The 18,556-nt window shown below is 44.0% G+C and overlaps 3 protein-coding genes across 3 annotated transcripts; all 3 read right to left on the reverse strand.

Annotated features, from left to right (window-relative positions):
- Positions 1-1,487: 1,487 nt before the first annotated feature.
- LOC114940572 (uncharacterized) lies at positions 1,488-6,783 on the reverse strand. Its single transcript, XM_085485421.1, has 2 exons — positions 3,434-6,783; positions 1,488-3,228 (listed from the first exon to the last, which is right to left on the reverse strand). The coding sequence occupies exons 1-2, from the start codon at positions 6,781-6,783 to the stop codon at positions 1,488-1,490; spliced, it is 5,091 nt and encodes a 1,696-aa protein (XP_085341547.1).
- A 2,141-nt stretch (positions 6,784-8,924) lies between these two features.
- LOC146722093 (uncharacterized) lies at positions 8,925-11,594 on the reverse strand. The gene has a single exon (XM_085485422.1). It carries the CDS (start codon positions 11,592-11,594, stop codon positions 8,925-8,927), a length of 2,670 nt encoding a protein of 889 aa, XP_085341548.1.
- A 165-nt stretch (positions 11,595-11,759) lies between these two features.
- On the reverse strand, positions 11,760-14,220 carry LOC114945487 (uncharacterized). The gene is made up of 2 exons (XM_085485423.1): positions 11,809-14,220; positions 11,760-11,765 (listed from the first exon to the last, which is right to left on the reverse strand). Exons 1-2 carry the CDS (start codon positions 14,218-14,220, stop codon positions 11,760-11,762), a joined length of 2,418 nt encoding a protein of 805 aa, XP_085341549.1.
- Positions 14,221-18,556: the final 4,336 nt, after the last annotated feature.

The raw sequence follows: 18,556 nt of genomic DNA on the forward strand, positions 1-18,556 counted from the left end.
ACACGTTTCGAAGCTCGCGATCACAAAAGAAAAAACTGTTTGTTCGATATCGACACCAATGTTTTTTGTCGCAAGAGAAAACAATGTCTTATTTGAAAGTCACGATCGCGAATCGTACAACAACAAATTTGTCCTCTTGTGGACGACCGTTATAATTTATCGAACACGCGCACATATGATTTGACGCGACTTAATAATTGTCTTCAATTATGTGACATTCAATCCTCCAGCAGGATCCGAATATTCGTAATGTTCGATCACGTGCATTTATATGCAATTAACTATCACACAGAATCCTCCAGAAGGATTCGAGTATTCGCAAGAGTCGATCACGTGTACGCAGCGTGCACAATACGACGGCGAGTTCGTCGCGACGGCGTACTACGACAATTGTGAGAGAGAGCGCGGGAGAGAGAGAGAGAGAGAGAGAGAGAGAGAGAGAACGAGCGAGAGAGAGAATGCACGACATGCATTCACCGATACGCGAATATCGCAGTGAATCCTCCAGCAGGATCCGAATACTCGTAATGTTCGATCACGTGCACGTAGCATGCACGAGACAATGGCGAATTCGTCGCGAGAACGTGTATGTTGCGTCGCGAACGAGATCCGATTACTCGTTAACTCTTCACTCTCGATATGTCACACAATACCGCGCAAATCTGTTCGTATTTGTCGCGATAATACATTCACGCACTTATTACACGGTAACGCGAATTCTTTGGTCTGACTTGCGACCAACGCCGGCTCTCTCTCCGCGACGACTGTTTCCGACGGAATGCTACCCTCATCGATCACGCTATCGACCGCCTGATCGCGAGGGGTACACGCGGAACGCGCTAATTGGCCGAAAATTTGCTTCCGCGGCGCTTCCCGCGGTGCGTGCCGCGAGGTGCTGCCGTGTTAGGCCCGCGGCAATTGCTTTCACTTAAATTCTCGACTGTTCGTGAATTTTCGTTCGATCGAGCGCGGCAAATTTTTCTGAATCCTAAACATACCGCCCGCCTCGAAATTTGAATTTCGAAACTACTCGATCTCGCGGTATACCTTACACAAGGATGCATCGTTCACTCCCGTGTGAGTGAGGTTTGCTTAATGAAAACTAATTGCGTGTGATTGTTCGTCACGATTGATCCCATGCAATATATAAGATACTGAGATGTAACTTCTGATTACGCTCAGATCGCACTAAAGTGAAATTGTAGACCTGAAACGGCTGACAATATTGACTTAAAGTTGACTTCTAAAGATCACTGTTGTTATCGCGGACGGATTTTAACATTTAACGCAGATCGCGTAAACAACAGTATCCGCTGTTCGTACTAATTCGCACGACCTTAAACTTAGGATTGCAAGCGCCGCCCGCCTTGGCGACTTTACTTGCACGCTTTGACTTAACTAATGAACATAAACTTGACTTACTTGCTACATAAATTATAACGTAATTAGAATTAGAATCGTATAATTAACTTACACTAGAATTATCGCTAATTGCTTGACACTCGAGGTTGATCCTCGATGGAATCGTCAGAATCAACGTCGATTGGAAGCACACATAACTTAGTTATGGGACGCTTATATTCCGAGTTCGCTGTTTTGACGGAAACTACTCGAATTAATCCGTCAGAGCCTGGTTGACAGTGGATTACGCGTCCGAGTTCCCATTTGCAAGGAGGAAGAAGAGGATTTTGAATCAGAACCATGGAACCGATATGGATAAGTGACTTTGCCTTTCGCCACTTAGTTCGCTGTTGAAGCGTGTTAATATAGTCGGCGTGCCAATGCTTCCAAAAACGCTCCGTGATCTGTCGCAACAACTGCCACCGTGACAGTCTGTTTTCATTGATTTGCAGAACAGAAGGTTCTGGATTGATTGTGATTGCCGATCCAATCAAAAAGTGACCCGGAGTGAGCACTTCAAAATCGTCAATCGAATCAGTCAATGGGCACAGGGGCCTTGAATTTAAGCATGCTTCAACTTTACAAAGCACGGTAGTAAGTTCCTCGAAAGTGAGGGTGTGATTTCCTAATATCCTACGAAGGTGGTATTTAACGCTTTTGACCCCTGCCTCCCACAATCCACCGAAGTGTGGAGCATGGGGAGGGATAAAACTCCATGTGATGTTATCTGACACGATGAAGTTGAGAAAGTTAACATCGCTTTGAGCGTCTCGATACGCTTGCGACAACTCCTTGTCTGCTCCTGCGAACGTAGTACCATTGTCCGAGTACATGACCTCTGGTAATCCACGTCGCGCACAAAATCTTTGAAAAGCGTTAAGAAAGGCAGCAGTCGAGTAATCACTAACCAGTTCGAGATGAATAGCGCGTGTGGCTAAACAAATAAAGAGTGCTATGTAGGCCTTTCGCGAGGTAATTCCTCGGCCGGCTGAAGCACGTGTGAAGACTGGTCCGGCGTAGTCGACACCGCTATGTAGAAACGCTCGAGAGGGCGCCGAAACACGACTTGTAGGTAGCTGGCCCATCAGCTGACTAGCTACTTGAGCCTTTTCTCTTGTACACGGAACACATTTATAAATAACCGACTTTACTAGACTTCTTGCTCTCAAAATCCAAAACTCTTGTCTAAGTTTTGAAAGAGTGGATTGAAGACCGGCATGGAGAGATACAACATGCGTATAACGGATGATCATGGTAGTGATCGTATGGTTGGCTAATAAGATTGGATGCTTGGACTGGAAAGATAATGACGAGTGTTCTAATCGCCCCCCAACGCGAATTAGACCGTCAGAATCCAGGAACGGATTTAATGAGAGAATTGGACTGTGAGTAGGCAACGGTTTGTTTGACTTTAAATTATGGAGCTCGTTTTCGAATAGTTCTAACTGAATGAAGTTCAGCCAGAAGTTTCGTGCTTCGTTGAATTCAACTGTAGTAAGAGCGTGATATTGAGACTTGTTGTTCGATCCTATTGTGTGTTTCTTTCTACACTTCCTTATGAAACGGTAAATGTAGGCGGTAATACGTATCAATTTTGGCCACCATGAATATCGAGTAGTGAGATTCCACGGTTCATTAGCGTTCACTTGATGCACTTGACACGGTTTTTCTTCTAACTGTGTTTCGTCTATCGGCGTTATTGTGAATGTGGGCCAATCATCCTGTTTAAGACTCAACCATGAAGGTCCGCGCCACCAAATGTCGAAGGCGCTTAATTCTGTGCCGAGTAAACCGCGAGATGCACAGTCAGCGGGATTTTCATGTGTACTGACATGATGCCAAATGCCATCAGATACTCGTGTTTGAATCTCTGTTACGCGATGCGAGACGAAAGTTTTCCAATGAGATGGGTGCTTGTTTAACCAAGCAAGCACAAGTACTCGAATCTGTCCAACAATGGACTGGCATTTTCGTGAAATGAAGAGATTTTCTGATGAATTCAATTAGGCGCGCTAATAAGACCGCAGCTGACAATTCTAATCGAGGGATTGTCAGCGGTTTGATAGGCGCGACTTTGGATCGCCCAGCGAGGAGCGAAACAGTTGTATGACCGGATAATGTTGTGACTCTCAAAAAAACTACTGCGGCGTAAGCTACTTGGGAAGCATCCGCGAAACCGTGTAACTCGATGCTCTTGGTATCTGAATCGCATCCAATCCAGCGACTAAGTTTTATGCTTTTGATGTAAGGAAGTGATTTATAAATCACGCTCCATTGTAAAAGGAGATCTTCTGAGAGATTGTCGTCCCAGCCTACTTTGTGTCGCCATAATTTCTGCATAAAAACTTTCGCTTTGAGAACCACGGGTGTGACCCATCCAAGTGGATCGAATATTCTGGCTATGGTAGAGAGAATCGTTCGTTTTGTAGAAGGGAGAGTCTGTGGTAATTCAATTTGAAACTGGAAACAATCGTGCGTCGGATTCCAAAAAATACCGAGAACCTTCAGATTGTTGTCAGTCTCGAATAATTTAAGCTGTGCGAGCCCGTGATGATCCGATGAAATATCTGAGAGCAACTCCGGTTTGTTACTCGCCCATTTGCGAAGATCGAATCCACCGCGTTTCAACAATTTGCAAACTTGATCTCGAGTCTGTTTAAGGAGAGGCATATCTTCGGCCCCAAACAGCACGTCGTCCACATAGACGTTCTCGCTTAAAACCGCAGATGCTAGTGGAAATGAGCTTCCTTCATCATCGTTTAACTGATTAATGACTCGAAGAGCTAAAAACGGTGCGGAAGCCGTACCGTATGTTACCGTAAGGAGTTGATGTTCTTGAATATTCGAATTTTCATCTATCCATAGGATGCGTTGATAATCTCTATCTCGCGAGTCGACCAATATTTGTCGATACATTTTCGCTATGTCTGCGGAGTAAACGTATTTGTGCTGTCGCCAACGTAATAAAACCGATTGCAGATCTAACTGTAGTTTAGGCCCAGTAAACATGTGAGAATTGAGCGAGGTACCGTTAGAGGTTGTGCATGAGGCGTCAAATACGACTCTCAACCGAGTTGTCGAACTAGTCTCTCGAATGACCGGATGATGAGGGATGTACACGACTTGTGAATTTACTGAATCCACCGGTGCGATTGCTTTCATATGATTCAACTGTGCGTATTCGCTCATGAACTCAGCATACTCCTGCTTAATCGCAGGTTGATTATTAATTCTCCGAAGTAACGACGAAAGCCGACGCGCGGCTATTTCGCGAGATTCACCGATTTCGATGGGTGGGCCGTTTCGAAACGGCAGACGCACGATATATCTCCCATCCGATGTTCTCGAATGCGTTTGTTTGAAATGTTCTTCGCATTGTTCGTCATCTGGGGACATTTCAATTGATTGAGGTGTTTCTTCTGCCTCCCAGAATTTAGACAATTGATTTTCGAGAGAACAACAATGAGCGACAACACTGTAACGTTGATTTAACTGAGCTGATTGCACGACGCGACTCGCATCCTCAACAGGCGGAATTACGAGAGTTGAAGTTACCACATGAGAGGGTTGTGTCACGTGATTCGGGATAGAGGTTGTTCCGGATAGGATCCATCCGAAATGCGATTCAATTGCACCTGGTTGACCGAGCGGTCCGTTACGTACGTGAACGAGTACGTGATTATATAAATCGGATCCTATTATGAGATCAATCGGTGTTGATCCGGTAGGATCATCGTCAGCCAATTCCAGATTGGAAATATGTTTCCAATCTTGCGATTGCGAAGCGTTTCTGGGAGCATACCTCGTTAATGCCTTCATAATATAGGCAACCGTTGTGAACCTTGGTTTCGATTTTTTGCGAGGAGTGATGTGAATCAGAGCCGCAGATCGGCATGTACTGGTGTCAGCGCAGCTTATTCCCGACGTTGAAGTAAGCGTTCGTATACGCTTGAGACGTAATATTTGAGCAACGCGCTCCGTCACAAACGTGAGCTCTGATCCACCGTCAATCAAGGCTCTGACAACCAATGAGCGTCCAGAAGGCGCCTGCAAATTCACCTTTGCAGTAGATAAGACAACAGGAGTCGGCGCAGTTGTCACTGTAACTGATGAGAGTGCCGTAACGTTAGGCACGTTGTCGATGACGTCATTCGCGTTTGACGTATTGTTCGCATTTGTAACTTGTTGCAATGAGTCCGAATCGAGATGAATCATAGAATGATGTCGTTTATTACATGTTCGACATGTGAAATTACTTTGACAATTGATCGACATGTGTTTATCACTCAAACAATTAAAACATCGTCGAAATTTCTTAACCAATTCGCGTCGCTGAATCGGACTCTTTGCTACAAATTGCGGACATTTTGAGAGAATGTGCGATTGCTTGCACATTGAACACACTATATTAGATGACGCAGTCGCTGTTGCGCTAGTCACTTTCGCATGTGACTTGGTCTTGTCGTTATCGCGAGGGTGAAGTTCCTCTAACGCGAGAGCACGCGACGAAATAAATTTTAATACTTCTTTGTATGTTGGCGGATTTTCGATATCGCTCGTTTTTAACTTCCACGCACGGCGCGTGGCGGGATCGAACTTCTGAGAGAGAAAATAAACTAACATGTCGCTGACTATATCGTCCGGCGAACGATTAAGACGTTGCAATGTTGAGATCGCTTGTTCGGCTTTATCGCGTAAGGCGTGAAGCTCGACAGCTGACTCACGAGTCATTTTCGGAAGATTATACAAATTCGAAATGTGAGTCTCAATTAATCGGCGCTTATTTTCAAAACGCGCTGTTAATGCTTTCCACGCAACCGAGAAGTTATCCGCGGTGACTTTAATACCTGATATCGCATCGCGAGCTGAGCCTGTTAAACTTGACACTAAAAAATGCATGCGACTGAAGTTCGATAATTCGCGATTGTCTATAATAAGCGATTGAAACCGATCGCGAAAAGTCTCCCACTCCTCAATCTTACCGGTGAACGGCGGCAATTTGATGGGAGGAAGATGTTTGACCGATAATGACGCAGAGTCTGTATGCGCGAACGAAGCGTTGAAAGAGGTTTCACGACTTACGACTGGAACCAGCTCCTCCAAGCACTCGTTCATGTAGTCCATAGCTGATTGATAGAGGTCCTCGTGGAAGGCAAAGGTCTCCTTTTTGAAGTAGTGAATTGAAACTTGCTTCTCGTCAGGAACAAGCTGCAGCAGTGTCGCGTGATTGCGCACACATTGTGTCCACGTGTCTTGTAAGCTCGTCATTCGCGAGCGAATTTTGGCGGCCGTCAGATTTGACCGACCGATCTTCTTAAAATTGTCGAGAGCTCGAGCAACTGAATAGCAACCAGTTTGTTGATTTGCGAGAGCTTCTTCCATTTTGACACTGAATTTAATCAACTAAGGTTTCAACGACACTGAATTTAATCAAATGAAGTTTCAACGATACTGAATTTAATCAAATTAGTCTTTTACGAACCGAGCTGTCACTCTGTTTGAATGCACTGATAGCGTTTGATGATGTCCGATTTTGAATGTACTTGCAATGTCACTGTATTTTTTACTTGCGTTTTTCACTTTTCAATTCGTCACCAATCTCAAATCCGGCTCGAAGGACCAAATGTTGCGAACGCGCGGCTTGAACCGTGGTCCGACGCGAAGCTGCGGCGAACGAGCATGCTCGGCCTTTTTAGGGCCGCGTCTCGCGCGCCGCCTCTCAAATCCTTCACCCGTTTTTTTTTTTTTTATTGGAAAGAAATCATAGGAATCTCATGAGAGATGTGATGGATGGACAATAGGATAATTGTTGAGTGGACTGTATCTTAATAGGGTGATCGCGCACCCATGTGTGCGCTGAGATTGATGATTTACGTAGGAAGCCGAATTGAAAAGAAGTCTTGAAGTTGATGAACAAAAACAGATCAATTTATTATTTCACATGTCAGAAAGTCACCTGGACTTGACACAAACAAATCAAAGAAAAAAAGAACAAAAACTCGATATGAGAATCGAAAGCGTTTGCTGTACACGTTTCGAAGCTCGCGATCACAAAAGAAAAAACTGTTTGTTCGATATCGACACCGATGTTTTTTGTCGCAAGAGAAAACAACTGTCTTATTTGAAAGTCACGATCGCGAATCGTACAACAACAAATTTGTCCTCTTGTGAACGACCGTTATAATTTATCGAACACGCGCACATATGATTTGACGCGACTTAATAATTGTCTTCAATTATGTGACATTCAATCCTCCAGCAGGATCCGAATATTCGTAATGTTCGATCACGTGCATTTATATGCAATTAACTATCACACAGAATCCTCCAGAAGGATTCGAGTATTCGCAGGAGTCGATCACGTGTACGCAGCGTGCACAATACGACGGCGAGTTCGTCGCGACGGCGTACTACGACAATTGTGAGAGAGAGCGCGGGAGAGAGAGAGAGAGAGAGAGAGAGAGAGAGAGAGAGAGAACGAGCGAGAGAGAGAATGCACGACATGCATTCACCGATACGCGAATATCGCAGTGAATCCTCCAGCAGGATCCGAATACTCGTAATGTTCGATCACGTGCACGTAGCATGCACGAGACAATGGCGAATTCGTCGCGAGAACGTGTATGTTGCGTCGCGAACGAGATCCGATTACTCGTTAACTCTTCACTCTCGATATGTCACACAATACCGCGCAAATCTGTTCGTATTTGTCGCGATAATACATTCACGCACTTATTACACCGTAAGGCGAATTCTTTGGTCTGACTTGCGACCAACGCCGGCTCTCTCTCCACGACGACTGTTCCCCGACGGAATGCTACCCTCATCGATCACGCTATCGACCGCCTGATCGCGAGGGGTACACGCGGAACGCGCTAATTGGCCGAAAATTTGCTTCCGCGGCGCTTCCCGCGGTGCGTGCCGCGAGGTGCTGCCGTGTTAGGCCCGCGGCAATTGCTTTCACTTAAATTCTCGACTGTTCGTGAATTTTCGTTCGATCGAGCGCGGCAAATTTTTCTGAATCCTAAACATACCGCCCGCCTCGAAATTTGAATTTCGAAACTACTCGATCTCGCGGTATACCTTACACAAGGATGCATCGTTCACTCCCGTGTGAGTGAGGTTTGCTAAATGAAAACTAATTGCGTGTGATTGTTCGTCACGATTGATCCCATGCAATATATAAGATACTGAGATGTAACTTCTGATTACGCTCAGATCGCACTAAAGTGAAATTGTAGACCTGAAACGGCTGACAATATTGACTTAAAGTTGACTTCTAAAGATCACTGTTGTTATCGCGGACGGATTTTAACATTTAACGCAGATCGCGTAAACAACAGTATCCGCTGTTCGTACTAATTCGCACGACCTTAAACTTAGGATTGCAAGCGCCGCCCGCCTTGGCGACTTTACTTGCACGCTTTGACTTAACTAATGAACATAAACTTGACTTACTTGCTACATAAATTATAACGTAATTAGAATTAGAATCGTATAATTAACTTACACTAGAATTATCGCTAATTGCTTGACACTCGAGGTTGATCCTCGATGGAATCGTCAGAATCAACGTCGATTGGAAGCACACATAACTTAGTTATGGGACGCTTATATTCCGAGTTCGCTGTTTTGACGGAAACTACTCGAATTAATCCGTCAGAGCCTGGTTGACAGTGGATTACGCGTCCGAGTTCCCATTTGCAAGGAGGAAGAAGAGGATTTTGAATCAGAACCATGGAACCGATATGGATAAGTGACTTTGCCCTTCGCCACTTAGTTCGCTGTTGAAGCGTGTTAATATAGTCGGCGTGCCAATGCTTCCAAAAACGCTCCGTGATCTGTCGCAACAACTGCCACCGTGACAGTCTGTTTTCATTGATTTGCAGAACAGAAGGTTCTGGATTGATTGTGATTGCCGATCCAATCAAAAAGTGACCCGGAGTGAGCACTTCAAAATCGTCAATCGAATCAGTCAATGGGCACAGGGGCCTTGAATTTAAGCATGCTTCAACTTTACAAAGCACGGTAGTAAGTTCCTCGAAAGTGAGGGTGTGATTTCCTAATATCCTACGAAGGTGGTATTTAACGCTTTTGACCCCTGCCTCCCACAATCCACCGAAGTGTGGAGCATGGGGAAGGATAAAACTCCATGTGATGTTATCTGACGCGATGAAGTTGAGAAAGTTAACATCGCTTTGAGCGTCTCGATACGCTTGCGACAACTCCTTGTCTGCTCCTGCGAACGTAGTGCCATTGTCCGAGTACATGACCTCTGGTAATCCACGTCGCGCACAAAATCTTTGAAAAGCGTTAAGAAAGGCAGCAGTCGAGTAATCACTAACCAGTTCGAGATGAATAGCGCGTGTGGCTAAACAAATAAAAAGTGCTATGTAGGCCTTTCGCGAGGTAATTCCTCGGCCGGCTGAAGCACGTGTGAAGACTGGTCCGGCGTAGTCGACACCGCTATGTAGAAACGCTCGAGAGGGCGCCGAAACACGACTTGTAGGTAGCTGGCCCATCAGCTGACTAGCTACTTGAGCCTTTTCTCTTGTACACGGAACACATTTATAAATAACCGACTTTACTAGACTTCTTGCTCTCAAAATCCAAAACTCTTGTCTAAGTTTTGAAAGAGTGGATTGAAGACCGGCATGGAGAGATACAACATGCGTATAACGGATGATCATAGTAGTGATCGTATGGTTGGCTAATAAGATTGGATGCTTGGACTGGAAAGATAATGACGAGTGTTCTAATCGCCCCCCAACGCGAATTAGACCGTCAGAATCCAGGAACGGATTTAATGAGAGAATTGGACTGTGAGTAGGCAACGGTTTGTTTGACTTTAAATTATGGAGCTCGTTTTCGAATAGTTCTAACTGAATGAAGTTCAGCCAGAAGTTTCGTGCTTCGTTGAATTCAACTGTAGTAAGAGCGTGAGATTGAGACTTGTTGTTCGATCCTATTGTGTGTTTCTTTCTACACTTCCTTATGAAACGGTAAATGTAGGCGGTAATACGTATCAATTTTGGCCACCATGAATATCGAGTAGTGAGATTCCACGGTTCATTAGCGTTCACTTGATGCACTTGACACGGTTTTTCTTCTAACTGTGTTTCGTCTATCGGCGTTATTGTGAATGTGGGCCAATCATCCTGTTTAAGACTCAACCATGAAGGTCCGCGCCACCAAATGTCGAAGGCGCTTAATTCTGTGCCGAGTAAACCGCGAGATGCACAGTCAGCGGGATTTTCATGTGTACTGACATGATGCCAAATGCCATCAGATACTCGTGTTTGAATCTCTGTTACGCGATGCGAGACGAAAGTTTTCCAATGAGATGGGTGCTTGTTTAACCAAGCAAGCACAATACTCGAATCTGTCCAACAATGGACTGGCATTTTCGTGAAATGAAGAGATTTTCTGATGAATTCAATTAGGCGCGCTAATAAGACCGCAGCTGACAATTCTAATCGAGGGATTGTCAGCGGTTTGATAGGCGCGACTTTGGATCGCCCAGCGAGGAGCGAAACAGTTGTATGACCGGATAATGTTGTGACTCTCAAAAAAACTACTGCGGCGTAAGCTACTTGGGAAGCATCCGCGAAACCGTGTAACTCGATGCTCTTGGTATCTGAATCGCATCCAATCCAGCGACTAAGTTTTATGCTTTTGATGTAAGGAAGTGATTTATAAATCACGCTCCATTGTAAAAGGAGATCTTCTGAGAGATTGTCGTCCCAGCCTACTTTGTGTCGCCATAATTTCTGCATAAAAACTTTCGCTTTGAGAACCACGGGTGTGACCCATCCAAGTGGATCGAATATTCTGGCTATGGTAGAGAGAATCGTTCGTTTTGTAGAAGGGAGAGTCTGTGGTAATTCAATTTGAAACTGGAAACAATCGTGCGTCGGATTCCAAAAAATACCGAGAACCTTCAGATTGTTGTCAGTCTCGAATAATTTAAGCTGTGCGAGCCCGTGATGATCCGATGAAATATCTGAGAGCAACTCCGGTTTGTTACTCGCCCATTTGCGAAGATCGAATCCACCGCGTTTCAACAATTTGCAAACTTGATCTCGAGTCTGTTTAAGGAGAGGCATATCTTCGGCCCCAAACAGCACGTCGTCCACATAGACGTTCTCGCTTAAAACCGCAGATGCTAGTGGAAACTGAGCTTCCTTCCTCATCGTTTAACTGATTAATGACTCGAAGAGCTAAAAACGGTGCGGAAGCCGTACCGTATGTTACCGTAAGGAGTTGATGTTCTTGAATATTCGAATTTTCATCTATCCATAGGATGCGTTGATAATCTCTATCTCGCGAGTCGACCAATATTTGTCTATACATTTTCGCTATGTCTGCGGAGTAAACGTATTTGTGCTGTCGCCAACGTAATAAAACCGATTGCAGATCTAACTGTAGTTTAGGCCCAGTAAACATGTGAGAATTGAGCGAGGTACCGTTAGAGGTTGTGCATGAGGCGTCAAATACGACTCTCAACCGAGTTGTCGAACTAGTCTCTCGAATGACCGGATGATGAGGGATGTACACGACTTGTGAATTTACTGAATCCACCGGTGCGATTACTTTCATATGATTCAACTGTGCGTATTCGCTCATGAATTCAGCATACTCCTGCTTAATCGCAGGTTGATTATTAATTCTCCGAAGTAACGACGAAAGCCGACGCGCGGCTATTTCGCGAGATTCACCGATTTCGATGGGTGGGCCGTTTCGAAACGGCAGACGCACGATATATCTCCCATCCGATGTTCTCGAATGCGTTTGTTTGAAATGTTCTTCGCATTGTTCGTCATCTGGAGACATTTCAATTGATTGAGGTGTTTCTTCTGCCTCCCAGAATTTAGACAATTGATTTTCGAGAGAACAACAATGAGCGACAACACTGTAACGTTGATTTAACTGAGTTGATTGCACGACGCGACTCGCATCCTCAATAGGCGGAATTACGAGAGTTGAAGTTACCACATGAGAGGGTTGTGTCACGTGATTTGGGATAGAGGTTGTTCCGGATAGGATCCATCCGAAATGCGATTCAATTGCACCTGGTTGACCGAGCGGTCCGTTACGTACGTGAACGAGTACGTGATTATATAAATCGGATCCTATTATGAGATCAATCGGTGTTGATCCGGTAGGATCATCGTCAGCCAATTCTAGATTGGAAATATGTTTCCAATCTTGCAATTGCGAAGCGTTTCTGGGAGCATACCTCGTTAATGCCTTCATAATATAGGCAACCGTTGTGAACCTTGGTTTCGATTTTTTGCGAGGAGTGATGTGAATCAGAGCCGCAGATCGGCATGTACCGGTGTCAGCGCAGCTTATTCCCGACGTTGAAGTAAGCGTTCGTATACGCTTGAGACGTAATATTTGAGCAACGCGCTCCGTCACAAACGTGAGCTCTGATCCACCGTCAATCAAGGCTCTGACAACCAATGAGCGTCCAGAAGGCGCCTGCAAATTCACCTTTGCAGTAGATAAGACAACAGGAGTCGGCGCAGTTGTCATTGTAACTGATGAGAGTGCCGTAACGTTAGGCACGTTGTCGATGACGTCATTCGCGTTTGACGTATTGTTCGCATTTGTAACTTGTTGCAATGAGTCCGAATCGAGATGAATCATAGAATGATGTCGTTTATTACATGTTCGACATGTGAAATTACTTTGACAATTGATCGACATGTGTTTATCACTCAAACAATTAAAACATCGTCGAAATTTCTTAACCAATTCGCGTCGCTGAATCGGACTCTTTGCTACAAATTGCGGACATTTTGAGAGAATGTGCGATTGCTTGCACATTGAACACACTATATTAAATGACGCAGTCGCTGTTGCGCTAGTCACTTTCGCATGTGACTTGGTCTTGTCGTTATCGCGAGGGTGAAGTTCCTCTAACGCGAGAGCACGCGACGAAATAAATTTTAATACTTCTTTGTATGTTGGCGGATTTTCGATATCGCTCGTTTTTAACTTCCACGCACGGCGCGTGGCGGGATCGAACTTCTGAGAGAGAAAATAAACTAACATGTCGCTGACTATATCGTCCGGCGAACGATTAAGACGTTGCAATGTTGAGATCGCTTGTTCGGCTTTATCGCGTAAGGCGTGAAGCTCGACAGCTGACTCACGAGTCATTTTCGGAAGATTATACAAATTCGAAATGTGAGTCTCAATTAATCGGCGCTTATTTTCAAAACGCGCTGTTAATGCTTTCCACGCAACCGAGAAGTTATCCGCGGTGACTTTAATACCTGATATCGCATCGCGAGCTGAGCCTGTTAAACTTGACACTAAAAAATGCATGCGACTGAAGTTCGATAATTCGCGATTGTCTATAATAAGCGATTGAAACCGATCGCGAAAAGTCTCCCACTCCTCAATCTTACCGGTGAACGGCGGCAATTTGATGGGAGGAAGATGTTTGACCGATAATGACGCAGAGTCTGTATGCGCGAACGAAGCGTTGAAAGAGGTTTCACGACTTACGACTGGAACCAGCTCCTCCAAGCACTCGTTCATGTAGTCCATAGCTGCCTGATAGAGGTCCTCGTGGAAGGCGAAGGTCTCCTTTTTGAAGTAGTGAATTGAAACTTGCTTCTCGTCAGGAACAAGCTGCAGCAGTGTCGCGTGATTGCGTACACATTGTGTCCACGTGTCTTGTAAGCTCGTCATTCGCGAGCGAATTTTGGCGGCCGTCAGATTTGACCGACCGATCTTCTTAAAATTGTCGAGAGCTCGAGCAACTGAATAGCAAGCAGTTTGTTGATTTGCGAGAGCTTCTTCCATTTTGACACTGAATTTAATCAACTGAGGTTTCAACGACACTGAATTTAATCAAATTAGGTTTTTTACGAACCGAGCTGTCACTCTCTTTGAATGCACTGATAGCGTTTGATGATGTCCGATTTTGAATGTACTTGCAATGTCACTGTGTTTTTTACTTGAGTTTTTCACTTTTCAATTCGTCACCAATCTCAAATCCGGCTCGAAGGACCAAATGTTGCGAACGCGCGGCTTGAACCGTGGTCCGACGCGAAGCTGCGGCGAACGAGCATGCTCGGCCTTTTTAGGGCCGCGTCTCGCGCGCCGCCTCTCAAATCCTTCACCCGTTTTTTTTTTTTTTTATTGGAAAGAAATCATAGGAATCTCATGAGAGATGTGATGGATGGACAATAGGATAATTGTTGAGTGGACTGTATCTTAATAGGGTGATCGCGCACCCATGTGTGCGCTGAGATTGATGATTTACGTAGGAAGCCGAATTGAAAAGAAGTCTTGAAGTTGATGAACAAAAACAGATCAATTTATTATTTCACATGTCAGAAAGTCACCTGGACTTGACACAAACAAATCAAAGAAAAAAAGAACAAAAACTCGATATGAGAATCGAAAGCGTTTGCTGTACACGTTTCGAAGCTCGCGATCACAAAAGAAAAAACTGTTTGTTCGATATCGACACCAATGTTTTTTGTCGCAAGAGAAAACAATGTCTTATTTGAAAGTCACGATCGCGAATCGTACAACAACAAATTTGTCCTCTTGTGGACGACCGTTATAATTTATCGAACACGCGCACATATGATTTGACGCGACTTAATAATTGTCTTCAATTATGTGACATTCAATCCTCCAGCAGGATCCGAATATTCGTAATGTTCGATCACGTGCATTTATATGCAATTAACTATCACACAGAATCCTCCAGAAGGATTCGAGTATTCGCAAGAGTCGATCACGTGTACGCAGCGTGCACAATACGACGGCGAGTTCGTCGCGACGGCGTACTACGACAATTGTGAGAGAGAGCGCGGGAGAGAGAGAGAGAGAGAGAGAGAGAGAGAGAGAGAGAACGAGCGAGAGAGAGAATGCACGACATGCATTCACCGATACGCGAATATCGCAGTGAATCCTCCAGCAGGATCCGAATACTCGTAATGTTCGATCACGTGCACGTAGCATGCACGAGACAATGGCGAATTCGTCGCGAGAACGTGTATGTTGCGTCGCGAACGAGATCCGATTACTCGTTAACTCTTCACTCTCGATATGTCACACAATACCGCGCAAATCTGTTCGTATTTGTCGCGATAATACATTCACGCACTTATTACACGGTAACGCGAATTCTTTGGTCTGACTTGCGACCAACGCCGGCTCTCTCTCCGCGACGACTGTTTCCGACGGAATGCTACCCTCATCGATCACGCTATCGACCGCCTGATCGCGAGGGGTACACGCGGAACGCGCTAATTGGCCGAAAATTTGCTTCCGCGGCGCTTCCCGCGGTGCGTGCCGCGAGGTGCTGCCGTGTTAGGCCCGCGGCAATTGCTTTCACTTAAATTCTCGACTGTTCGTGAATTTTCGTTCGATCGAGCGCGGCAAATTTTTCTGAATCCTAAACATTATTCGTTCATTTTGTTGTGTAAAACTATTGGGCATTTTTTAATTTTATAGCGATATATCGCGATTGCACACATGGCTTATCATTTTCACATTATCAGATTAAATAAAACATTTCATGATTATTTATGAAATAATATCTATAACAAAGTATACATTTCATATTTTTTTACATTTTACATTCGTGGAAAATATAAATTTGTTTAACATTTATGTACATATTTTGTTGCGAGAATTTTAAAATGCAAAGTTAGTATTCGCAGATAATGTATCCACGTGTATGTCTATAAGTTATGCCCCTTAGTCACGTCAAATGTCTTGCAAGTCAATTTATTTACATTTTCATTGCAATATAGGATGGCGACAAGATGATGTTTTCAAGATTGTAAGCGGCGAAATAATTAAATTATGTAACGTGCAACTTTTTCCTTCTCCGATGACTAAATGCATAGTTTTAATCTAACTTAATCCAGACTTTCAGAATAAGCCACACGACATTTCTTCTTCATTTATTACTTCATGTTCCATATTAAAGAGGAAAACAATATTTGTCAATTAAATGAAATTAAACATTGATACATAAAAAAATATATTTGGAAAAATTATTCTGATCGCATATTTTGTGTTTTCAGTTCTTGAAGAATGACGAAAAATCAGTGAGACGGACAGAGAGAGAGCTAATCAGTGAGAAGTGATAAGCTCGAGAGGCGCACGTGAACGAAGGACGAGCAATTTGCATTTGCGTCGACGCGCAATTTCCGCGATACGACGAGCGCATTACGACAACCACGCGCAACTTAATGCATCCGACGGATATTTGCGTTAATGAATGCGTTTTACTCGAGGAACTGGTTAAGTGAGCCGGGGCGATCTCGATAAAATAGCGGAGACTTCAAGCAACTCTACCTATGCATGTATGTATCTCGCGCCTCGATGTATGGCTACTATTCCGATAGTTATTCTGATTGCGCCAATTTGATCGTCATCATCCCAAATATACGATACAGTTTAGAGAACGATTGAGGTACTCGTGTTGAAAATGCACCGGTATTTACATTTATATATATACGGATCATCTCTGCGTGTGCTACGCACCCCGATTATGCACATTTACAAATTAGAAAATAAAAACACATCAAGATTTCATCAAAATTTTGTTCATCGGAATTTTGAGTAATTTTACGGCATAAAATTTTAATTTTAAACAAAATACATCCCGTACAAAACATAATACAATCTCTCTTGTGGAATTAAAATAGAATTAAAGCAGGAAATTTGGCGTCGAAAAATGTTTGATGATTTTTGCTTCCGCACATATATGTATATGCGAATATTTTTTTTATTTTATCAATTCATTTTTCTTGAATATTTTAACGTTGTATTTGACGCATGTTGTTTTTTTTTCTTTCAGTTGGAGATACAACGCTATTTGTCGCCTGATATTTTCAATAGTTCAGGCTGCCATTGGTCGCGCGCAGAAATTTTTCGTCATCTGGAACGAACACACGGAACTCGACACTGTTCGAAGACGAAGATGCTATTTTGCTAGAAACTGCGTGGCATAGAGAAGACGAGAGAAGGAAAGAGAGAGAGAGAGAGAGAGGGATAGAGAACTGTGAAGCGCGCGTCGCATCCGCCGCGGTTTCTCTGGTGGCGGAGAGAGCATCGCGCCAAAGAGGAAAGTCTAGCTAACGAGGGAGCCAAGAACAGCTTACTTGGCGGAGGCAGACCATTTTCGAAAGTTCGCCGAGTTGTGTAACAAACTTTACTCGGGATTGGTTGCCCGAAGGGACGACGGGTGGGGCCGCCGGAAGTGGGAGACGGACCAAGGAGACAGACAAGAAGAGGGGAACAGAGAGAAAGGGAGCCCAAGATAGTCCTCTTTGGTGGAAACGAGAGAAACGCGTTGATAGGAGAGAAGGAGAGGTATTCGCCGAGTGTAGGTCGAGGTGAGAAGCGGAGCGAGAGACGCGGAAGAGATCCTCCGAGAGAAGAGATTCAGTTAGGATTCTATATACCCGATCCACCGTTATACGTCCGACAAGCTACGTGCGTCCCCGTAATCGTAAGCGATCCCCGGGTGCCTCTGGGAAAGCGGCAAAGACTATCGACTCTGATAACGGTGGAAAACGCGACTAATAATAGCATCGTTTTCTATTATCTTCCAACTTCTGACTTTTAGATACCTTAAGATAATACTAAGACATTTGTAGTACCATCATAGATGCGTAGTTTAATCTTTAATGATGATAGTTATTTGGTAATTGATTGAAATAGAGAAGTAATTAAGTAGTAGGGAATATGGGATGTAAGACTTGATTTTTTACATCTTTCTTTTTTCATATTTTCCTCAATTTTCTTTTCGCACAATTAAGTATCAATTCCATTATTATTATATAATTTATTATTATGTTATATTATAATTTATTTATAGTTTAGAGCTAGTAACTTTATTGCACTTCTGCATATGTACATCTTGAAAAGCTTCTATGTACCGACTATGTACATATGCAATATTAACGAAACAATTTCTATATGTAAAAATTAATTAAATCGAAGTAAGCCCGGGACGATCGCGCGCGAACAGATCGCAGATGACAGCGCATCAGGATGCACCCTGCAATCCTCCCTCTACTCCTCGCGCCGACTGTTCCTAATTCCGCCGGTTGCGCGGACGTCAAACAAACAACCGGCAATTAAATGCAAATACGGCTAATGCGTT

This window comes from Nylanderia fulva, unplaced genomic scaffold (genome assembly GCF_048542155.1).
Source record: "Nylanderia fulva isolate GAGA-0341 unplaced genomic scaffold, ASM4854215v1 Scaffold37, whole genome shotgun sequence".
Lineage (NCBI taxonomy): Eukaryota > Metazoa > Arthropoda > Insecta > Hymenoptera > Formicidae > Nylanderia > Nylanderia fulva.